Source organism: Garra rufa, chromosome 12, assembly GCF_049309525.1.
Source record: "Garra rufa chromosome 12, GarRuf1.0, whole genome shotgun sequence".
In the NCBI taxonomy this organism is placed as follows: domain Eukaryota; kingdom Metazoa; phylum Chordata; class Actinopteri; order Cypriniformes; family Cyprinidae; genus Garra; species Garra rufa.
The window spans coordinates 30,749,941-30,760,950 of NC_133372.1; the positions used below are offsets into that span (position 1 = coordinate 30,749,941).

An 11,010-nucleotide genomic window follows, 5' to 3' on the forward strand; every position below is an offset into this window, starting at 1 on the left:
GTTGAGCACAAAGGCTTTTTGAGCTGGAGATTTTAAGTCTTTCTTAATTACAGCATTTTTACAGAAATTTGTTTATTCTGGTTAGCCTGTATATTTATGCATAAAACTTGCAAAATGCATAATCGATGAGGCCAGGGTCAAACTGACTCTTTCAAAAGACGTTTTCCAATTATTAAGTGAAACAAAACCAGTGTAAAAACATGTACTGTATCTGTCGAAAAGTTTACTAGCAAGTGTCAAATTAACAGCAAGTGAATTTCACGCACACGCTGGACATTGTCAACATCCACCCACTATTTAACATACATTTAAAGTCACTTTTATTACTCCTTTTTTAACACCAATTTAATAAATAAACCACATCTTATGGGGTACAACATGCAAACATTACAATCTACAACAAAATGCGGAAACATTCTTAAATCAGCCGACAGATATTCTGTTACAAGCACCGCACTCCGATATTTTCCGGTTGTGACAACAGATCCATGATTTCAATGAACTTATTCTAGAGACTTTACAAGTACATGTATATTTACCCATTTACATTTAAGAGCAACCAGGAACAAAGGTGTGGTGTCCCTTACACTCAAAATTATCAGGACATTAATGTGGATTTTATATAAAACCCAATCAGACCACAAAAATTCTAGGGTGCGAAATATAAAATGTCCAAGCAAAGAACTAAAAGTGCACTACAGCTGAAGATGACTGATGAAAATCAGAACCATTCGGATCTCTCAAAGTAAACAGTCGTAAAATAAAGCAAAACAAAGTGAGAGGAAATGGTATGTAGGGCCAGAGTAACAAACAGGATATGCCAATGTATTTTCATCCACCCGTGTGAGCAGATCTGGTCTCCTTATAAAGAAATGTTCTGCATCTATAAGCCTCATAGCTATTTCTTGAATATATTACACTAAGCGAAGTGTGACTATGAGCAAATGATGTGCAGATGAGATCAACTGTTCAAACAACTGCATATATCCATAGCAGATTTTACAAAATAATTACAAAGGATTTAGATGGTAGTCTACTGGTAAGATGTTAAGACATATAGTTGTAACTGTGACTTCACCAATTGTGAATATTTCATAAGTTAGATGAATGAAGGCGGCAACTGGTGATTTTTGAACATTTTCTCTATTTTTATAGCAAGGCCAATCAATAACAGATGCATTTTACCATTTGGCTTCTCCATAAACTTCACCCTAATTAATAAAGGAAGTCAGGGGAAAGAGACCCGGACAAAGTATTTTATTGGGAACGAGGGATTGGGAGATGATGTATGTGCATGTCTGTCTGACTGGTTTCTTGTAGAACATGTCTGGTGAACACATTGGAGGTTTTTAAGCACTGGAGGAAGAAAGAATAAAGCATGGCACTCTGACACGTACCATTCTCTAGTTGAATAAGTGCTTGTTCTTCAACAGTGATTAAATATGCAGCAAACGTAAAGGGACTCCAGCTCACTTTGCTTACTTTCACTGTTTTAAAGGTGGGAGTGCGCATGTGTGCTTGTGTGTGAGAAGATTGAAAGCTAAAGCAGGATATGTTAAAAACAGAGAAGACGAGAAGTTGGGAAGAAAGTCATTTACGAAGGGCAAAGAGCAAAAATGATGTCGCATTTAATCAGTGCATTTTCACTGTAAGGGCATGACTGTCCAGAAACAAGATGATCCTGAAAGAAAAGAAAAAATAAGAATTATTTCTCAAATCATGAAAAAAAGCATTAAAAAAAATAATAATAAAAAAACATTAACTTTTTTTTTTAAGTTAAAGAAGTTGTTCACTTCCAGAACAAATTTACAGATAATTCACTCTCCCACTTGTCATCCAAGATGTTAATGTCTTTCTTTCTTCTATAAAGAAATTATGTTTTTTGAGGAAAACATTTCAGGATTTCTCTCCATATAGTGGACTTCTATGGTGCCCGCGAGTTTGAACTTCCAAAATGCAGTTTAAAAGCAGCTTCAAATGGCTCTAAACAATCCTAGCCAAGAAAGAAGGGTCTTATCTAGTGAAAAGAAATACAATTTATATACTTTTTAACCTCAAGTGCTTGTCTTGTCTAGCTCTGTGTCAACTCTGTGTATTCCGGTTCAAAACAGTTAGGGTAGGTCGAAAAAATCCCATATCATTTTCTTCTCCAACTTTAAAATCATCCTACATCGCTGTTTTACCTTTTTTGTTAGGGGCGTTTGATCTTCTTTGCATGTTCACTTTGTAAACACTGGGTTGGCACTTCTGCGGCAATGTAGGACGATTTTGAAGATGGAGGAGAAAATGAGATGGGAGTTTTTTGACATACCCTGTCTTGAACTGGAATACACAGAGTTTACGCAGAGCTAGACAAGATGAGCATTTGAGGTTAAAAAGTATATAAATTGTCAAGTTGATTAGTAAATGACCGATCGTTTCGCTAGATAAGACCCTTCTTTCTCGGCTGGGATTGTTTACAGCCCTTTGAAGCTGCATTTAAACTGCATTTTGGAAGTTCAAACTCACAGGCACCATTGAAGTCCACTGTATGGAAAGAAATCCTGAAATGTTTTCCTCATAAAACATAATTTGTTATCGACTGAATGTGTTACTTTGGGAGCCTTATTTTTATATTTTCACAAAGTTATTGAGAAAAGTAATTTTAAAATATAAAAACTGGACTTCAATGGAGGCCAACGGGTTGAAGGTGCAAATTGCGGTTTTAATGCTGCTTCAAAGGGCTCTACACAAGGAATAAGGGTCTTATTTAGTGAAACAATGTGTCATTTTCTAAAAAATATATATATATATAAATTAAAATACTTTTTTAATTTAATGATATCAAAATGTCACATTACGATAATAATGCTATATGAAGTCTATGATACGATATTTATTGCAATATTGAAAAATAAATAAATAAACGAAGAATTGGAAAAAACTGAAAATGTATTACATCTTAAAGTTAAGTTATATTATTTAATGCACTTTGAGAGCTCCAACCCATGTTCTTTAAGAAAAACCTGAGTCAGAAAAAAGTCAGCGACTTTTTTTTATTTGTGATATACTGTCTCAGTCTAAATTACATTCACACTGGTGTTTTAGGAAGCCAAACAAATTAGAATATAATAATAATAACAACAACAATGACGACAATAATAGCCATATATTGCAAAACAACTGCACTGCAAAATAAATGAAAATGAATATTTCATAAGTATATTATTTTTGCTTTACACTACAATACTCCTTTTCTAATTTATACACTAAATATTTTAAATTTGGACTGCAGTAAAATTACCCATACTCTATACTCTATTATTCTCTAAATTATTTTGAGGGAAACAACAGTAGAACTTTTATTTAAGGAAAAGCTTCATTGAAAACAGGGTAAATAAATGCGTCTAGTGAAATGCTGCAATCATCTGCTGTGAAAATTAAGCATAACTGGTGGCCGTTGCTTTCCCAAACGTGCCCTGAACTCACAGTACATGCAATAAACGAGTTCACTGCATACATTCACTGTGAACAGAGCCGTTCTGAGGTGCGGAAAACACCGGATCACGAGCTGATCGCCTCAATGAAGTGGCGCTTTGTGTTGGTGCTTTGAAAACTACACTTTTTGCCTGGAAGACCTATTGTTTCATATCGTAATGTGACCACAATAATATTGAGACAGTTTTGCAATCTCGATAATATTGTTAAATCCCTACTTTTTAACCACAAATGCTTGTTTTGCACTAGCTCGACCTCATGCATTACATAATCATGTGCGTGTGACTTAGGTAGAAGTACCGACCCACTGTTTACAAAGCAAACGTGCAAAGAAAGTCAAACGCCTTTACAAAAAATAGGTAAAACAACGATGTTAGAAAATTTTGAAGCTACCTTACCTTTTTGAACCGGAGTACACAGACAAAGAACTAATGATGCGTTCACACCGGACGCGAATGAAGCGGCAAGCGCGAGTGATTTACATGTTAAGTCAATGCAAAGACGCGGATAGCCATCCTGTGGCGCGAAACGCGTGAATGAAGCGGCGCACATTGAGCGTTTTAAGTGTTTGCCGCGCGAGTTGAAAAATCTGAACTTTGGCGAAATTCCGCGCCGCGGTAACCAATCAGGAGCTCGCTCTAGTAGTGACGTGATCAGTGAGCGGAGGCTGAATTTTTTAAAACAAAGATGGAGCAGAAAATTATCGTTGCTGTGTGCGGACACCCAAAGTTGTACGATACAACATCCTTTTTTTATCGAAACAGGAATAAAAAGGATCTTGCTTGGAAGAAAGTGAGTGAAGAGGTCGGAGAAACTGCCAAGTTATAAAAAAAGTTCTTTACTCATTATGCATATTGAGACTACAAGTTAGCTAAAGCCGGCATATCACCGTATTTTCAAACTAATTTCCCGCTGACTAGTCAATGTGTTTATTCAGAGGAAGTATGCAGGAAAAAATGGAAATTTGCAACGAATAGACTGGCGGCCAGGCGGCAGAAGCCCCTCCCCTCGAATGACGCGAATTTTACAGCGCAAATGGCGCGCGTAAACTCAAATGTTCAAGCGTTCAACTACGCGCGAATAGTGCGTTTTATTCGCGCAAGTCGCGTCCAGTGTGAACGCACCTTAAGAAAGTGTGACCTTTCCAACGTAATGTGTAAAGTAGACGCGCATCGCAGATCTAGTGAAAGATGAGCATTTGTGGTATATATAAGGATATCCATTTTAGATAAATTAGGTAAGACCCTTATTCTTCAGCTGGGACCTTTGAAGCTGCAATGAAACTACAATTTGGAGCTTCAACCTGTTGATCCCCAGTGAAGTCCACTATATGGAGAAAAATCCTGGAATGTTTACCTCAAAAACTTAAATTTCTTTCAACTGAAGAAAGACAGACATGAACATCTTGGAAGTGAACTAATACTTTAAGCATTTCTATCAAATTCTCTCTTTAACCATGCAGTAAAAATAAAACCACTTACTGCTCTATTTCTCTTTGTGAAGAGCTTCAATGAAAGCTTCAAGTTTCTCCTGAATTTCACGTACTTTTTCTGTAAAGAGAAACACAAGTGTGAGTACATCACATACTAGAACACTGCCGTTTCAATGGCACCGAATTACATTTCATCTCCTCTGTGCTAAACTTGATGGAATTCACTAAGCTTCTCAAGTTCAAGCTTCTGCTGGGAAAACCCCTAACCTGGCCACATCATTCCAAAGATGCACTTTCAAGTGGACTCATATGCATACAGATATTTCTAGGTTTTCCTGCAGATAAAGTATCAAGTCGTGTCAAGTGCCACTGTGGGTACATTCTCTGACACCCGAACAGCAGATGGTGGCCACTGACAGTTCAGCACTCAAAAGGTGTGTGCGTTTGAGGAGCAGATGATGAAGAGGTGGTGTTCTATTGCACCTCCTCACCTCCACATGCTACTTCAAAGCCTGTCCCCTTCAGGGAGTCATGGAGGAGTGGGAATGGGTGACAACTTTTAACTATGTGAAAGAGTGGGGAAAAGGTAATGAAAAAGTTGGAAGATGACAATCATTAAAATATGAAATTCAGGTTTATTTTTTTGGTATGGGTTAATCTCAAAACAAGGTGTTCAGTTAATTTTTTTTTAACATTTTGCAAAATATTTGATAACTTAAAATTAAAATATTCCACTAAATTTAAAAAAGACAATGACAGACATTTTACAATGATGGAAATTGAATGATAAAATTTGTCTAAATTTGTCTTGATTAAAAAATGCATTGAACTCAATTGAGAGAGTAGCTGAGAAGCTTCTAAGTGACTTCCAAATCGGTCACTTCTGAGTTTCAATGACCAGTTGGCAGCAAGGCAGCTCACTAGGTTTTGGAACAGAGCTATTGTGTATGTTATGTACGCATGCAAGACCATTTGTGGCCTAATAGTGTGAGAACAAACAATCTAAAGTCTCATGTGACAACAGGTTAACTGGGCTTTTCAAGTGGACACTGGGCTACAAGTTTGTGGCTGTAACTGAATACTGTCATCTGAGGCTCGTGCAGCCGTTTTAGGTGTATTTGTGGTGTGGGGATTCCCCATTCTCCTCAGAGGTGTAGGATGAAAGAAATAAGACAGCCTTTGTGGACATCTGACATCTCTAAGGTCTGAAATACAATACTATGACCCACACACAACCGCACACGTGCTCACACGTATAAACACACAAACTTTCACGAATATCCTGAAGCCTGGAAACCTGAGCCTTCAGCACCTTCAGCACACACACATACATTTGCAATCTCATGGCTTAGACATAAAGAGTAATGGTGAAGGTTAGCGAAAATAACAGGCATTACGTTTTGGAAAGGGCCTTGTGACACGGCAGGTGTGGAGATGAAACTCAAGCCACCCGTGGTCTTTTTTGAAAAATGCAGGATAGCAGCAGGAAAAGATTCATAAAATTCAATCCATCTGAACAATTTGGGGATACCTGATCAAACTGTATACATTTAAAAAATATATACATTTATACAGAATACTTCAAAATACTTTATATTAAAAAAGGAAAAACAAGAATTAAAAAAAATAATTTAAAAAACAATTAAATATCCAAATATCAGAATCCAAATATCAAATATCTATGGAAGCCTATTTCTGCCCATTTCCACTATATAACAAATAAAAAGATATATTGCAGTTTACATATACATAAACTTGCAGTTGGGAGTTTTAAAGTCAGAATTGAGATATAAACTGACCATTTTGAGAAATTAAGTCAAAATATAAACTCGCAAATTTGACTTCAGTTTTTTTTAGAAATGCATGATATAAACTTGCAATATAAAGTCAGAATTTCGAGACAAACTTGCAATTCTGAGAAATAAAGTAAAAAAAAATCTTTCAAATTGTGACTTTCTTAGAATTGCAAGTTTATTCTGACTTTTTTTTTATCAGAATTGTGAGAAAAACTCACAGTTGGGAGTCAAAAGTCAAAATTAAGTCAAAATTGTGTGATATAAACTCGCAAATCTGACTTATGTTTCTAGAATTGCATGATTTAAACTTGAAATTGCGAGTTATAAAGTCAGAATTTCGAGACAAACTTGCAATTCTGACAAATAAACTCGCAATTCTGAGAAAGTAAAAAAAATCTTGCAAATTGTGACTTTTTCTCAGAATTGCGAGCTTATATCTTAGTTCTGACTTTATAACACACAATTGATATATCGCAATTCTGAAAACATATGAAGTCTTTTTTTTAACCCTCAAAACTGGGCTTTATAACTCGCAATTGCAAGTTTATATCTCACAATTGCAAGCAAAAGTTTTTATCTTTTTTATCAGAATTGTAAGACATAAACTTGCAATTGCAAGCTATAAAGTCAGAATTTCGAGAAACTCGCAATTCTGAGACATAAACACAATTCTGAGAAATAGTCAGAATTGTAAGTTTATCTCTTCCAAATTATGACTTTTTCTCAAAAATGCAAGTTTATATTTCGCAAATTGTGACTTTTCTCAGAATTGCAAGTTTATATCTCACAATTTTAAACATGAAACTGATATATGGCAATTCTGAGAACATATCAAGTCTTTTTTGCCCTCAAACAAAGTCAGAATCGCTATATAAAAACGTTTCAATTCTGACTTTGTTTTGCACAATTGTGAGATATAAACTTGCAATTGCAATATATTGTGCATTCTTGGTATTTATAAAATGTTAGATATTAAAAGTTTGTTTATTTGTTAATTGAATTTGTTGTTTTTTTATTGTTAAAAAATACTTTAGAATACACCAAGACCACTTTGTAACACTCAAATACAGACACAAAAACATGGTATGAATCAAAAGGACGTGATGGAAGCTACTATGCTGCGTGGGCCAACCGCAAGTCCGTGGAAACCGTCAAACTAAAAACGTGTACGTTTAAAGCCAATGAAGTTTTAAAAAAAGAATGAACAGCCAAGGATGATGTGAACTTGTGTGTATATGGGCTTAAAGTGTCTGAAAAGACTGCGAGAAACAGATATTTATTTCTGGTCGCCATCTGTTTGTTCCACATGGAGGAACGCAGAATGACGGCTAAGAAAAGGCCAAAACAAGACGGTCTTTTCAGCGCCTCGGAAATGTGACGCAGGAGAGAGAACTGCTCCTTCCCCTGCTTCTGTGAGTCCGAGAACAGGGTCCAAACTCCATTTAGACCCCTGTTTACCTAAGAGATGAGCTTTTTGGACACATCCATTCATAGGTCTCCTCTCTTTATCTGGTCATGAATATTCCCATAATCCTCTGGCCCCTGTCCCAGTAGCCTCCTTTTTTGGGAGGTGTGGGGTGGCTTTCTCTCTTTCAGGATTCCTCCTCAATCCCTTCTTTGAAAGGGGCTCTCGCCTGATCTCCACATGAAATGATATCTCTTTCACTCCCACTCTTGCGGGCCTCTAAGCCTCCTGGGCCGGAGCGGCAGAAGGCTGGAGAAAGCCCTTAATTGACCTGTAATTAGACTGTGAAACAGTGTGGCCGTGGAGAACAGAAGGACCAGGAAAAAAGCGAGAGTCAGGGCACGGGATACCGCCAAGGAGATGGAGCTGCAAGGAGCTGAAGAGAAACTCAATCCCTTTTGATATAAATGGTGGCCTTCGGTATTTGCCATCAAGTAGCACGACCGTTAATAGGGAAAATGGCAAAGAAATTAAAATGTGGCAACAGCCTTTTCAGCAGCTCACGTTTCCCACCGCGCCTTCCCGGAAACAAGATGACTGAAGACGGTTCACAGAAAATCAGTGTCACGTCAGGTGTGAACCTGACTGGTAAGAGAGAACTCTGAGATAAAGCTTCTCAAGCAGCTAAAAAGACACAAAAATGCAATTCCAAACACTTTCTTTCTTCAACATTTCAACTGTTTTTGTGTATTCAGTGAAAGTCATTGGGGTACAAAACCCTCAAAAAAAATAGAAGAAAAAAAAAAAAAAAAAGACAATTTTCATTTTTGGGTGAACTATCCCATTAATGAAACTTCATGCGTCTGAACATTCACTATGAGTGAACACAGAAAACTGAGGATACAAAAGTGATGTATGAAATAGGATGTCAGCAGCACAACACCACGGAAAACAGTGTTCCCACAAATCAGCTCTTTTGAGTTATCTCTAAAACATATGGCAACAAGGAGGAGAGGAACCACTGCCGGATCTCTGCTGTGAAAACCTCAGGGTTCAACACAAGGGTAGCTTACCTAAGAAACCTTATGCTAATCTGAGTGTGTGAAATCTCATGCACAACTAGTTAAAGATGAATGTGTAATCTTTTTGATGTTAAATCACTTACCCCATCACATCCTAAAATGCAGTGACAACTAGTAAGCCACTAGGCGGCTGATCTTCCAGATAACTTTGGCATGACTGGCCGAAAATGGCATTCTTGACAAACAAATCTCACATATATAGTCTTTTTTTTTTTTTAGCAATAAATTTTCAAAAAATTAATTAATCAAAATGGATATTAAAAGGCAAGCCCAAAAATTTACATTTTGTCATCATTACTCAACCTCACGTCACCTTCTGCCGAACATCGGGAACCAAACAACATTAGAGCCCATTGACTACAAGCGATAAGGGGTAATGCATGACAAGTAAGGTGAGTTATGTAATCAGATTACTTTTTTATGTAACTACTAAAGTAACACATTACTTTTAAATGTACAAACCCAGCTTAGGTATATATAAACAAAAAAGAGGTGTACAAAAGGTAATGCATTACCAAAAGTACATTTCCCCAACACTGTTGACTACCACTGTATGGACTAAAAAAAAAAAAAAGAAATGTGACATTTCTCAAAATATCTTCTAATAACATTTAAAACCCATTTATTAGTTATTGTCCATAACATTCAAATTACTATCATCTGATTGGTATTGGTTATGATTTCATGACGACTTTACAGTCGTCAACAACTACAGACTTTTGTAGCATTCATCTCGACATACCCAACAGTCAGAACCTTTTGAACAACATCTGAGTGCAACTAATGGGATTTTTCTCTTCACTTTCCCCTTAGGCTTTGTGAGAGACTCTTGCTTATGAAGGTTGTGCAGACAGCATCTCGTCAACCCAGGTGTACGCTGAACTCCTCACCTCCCCTTCACAGCCTCCCTCCAGCCTGGCCTCCAATAAGCATCTAATTACAGGGCTTTGGCACAGGTAAGACAGGGGCAAGTCAAGACGGGGAACAGGCAGAAAACAGTCAACCGGACAATAGACGACCGTCCCTCTATTAGCATTTGAGACCAAAAGTTACCCATGCTGAAAAAGAACGATCTCATAACTGCATGTCAGTCAGCAGAAAGATCCAACTTTGACCATGTATTTGAAATTGCAGGTGGCCACAGTTGGTCTCAATCCCACCCATAGTTCTTTACACCACTGATGGTCATCTTACAGGGATAGTTGACTCAAAAATGAAAATTCTGTCATCATTTACACACCCTCATGTAAGTGCAAACCTTTCTTTGGGACACAAAAGAAGATATTCTGCCAAACATTGTTGTGTCATTTCTCCATGCAATGGGGTACGAAGTTGTTTTGGACTTCGACTTTCATTATAAGAACAAAAACAAAGTATTCTTCAAAATATCTTGTTTTCACAGGTTTGGAACTACTTTAAAGGGACAATTCACCCAAAAATGAAAATGACTACATGATGTACTCATCCTCAAGTCATCCTAGGTGTTATGACTTGGTTTTTCAGGCAAATACAATCAGAGCTATATTACAAAATGTCCTGGATCTTTCAAGCTTTATATTGCCAGTGGAATGGGTGGTGAGATTCTGAAGTCTAATAAAGTCCATCCAACCATTATAATATGTACTCCACACGGCTCTGGGGGCTTAATAAAGGCCTTCTGAAGAAAAAGATCCATATTTTGAACTTTATAAACCATAATCGCGAGCTTCCGCTAACTGTTGTAAGCATATTCACGCGAAAGTGGCGTTCCAGCGGATGATGCAAGATGTAGCGTAATCTACAAGTTTTGCATGAAGTTTTGTTCATAGCAAAGGAAAA

The 11,010-nt window shown here is 37.0% G+C and overlaps 1 protein-coding gene across 4 annotated transcripts in view; it reads right to left on the reverse strand.

The window, feature by feature from the left end:
* Window positions 1-203: 203 nt before the first annotated feature.
* Window positions 204-11,010, reverse strand: part of opa1 (OPA1 mitochondrial dynamin like GTPase) — a 42,257-nt gene continuing 31,450 nt past the window's right edge. For 2 of the 4 annotated variants that reach the window (XM_073851219.1, XM_073851218.1), the window contains 2 exons: window positions 4,959-5,027; window positions 204-1,681 (listed from right to left, as the gene is read on the reverse strand). In XM_073851219.1, coding sequence (XP_073707320.1) covers window positions 4,963-5,027 — 65 coding nt within the window. In that variant the 3' untranslated portion in view covers window positions 204-1,681; window positions 4,959-4,962. The remainder of the gene's footprint in view (window positions 1,682-4,958; window positions 5,028-11,010) is intronic. The other 2 variants (XM_073851221.1, XM_073851220.1) reach the window with 1 other exon arrangement.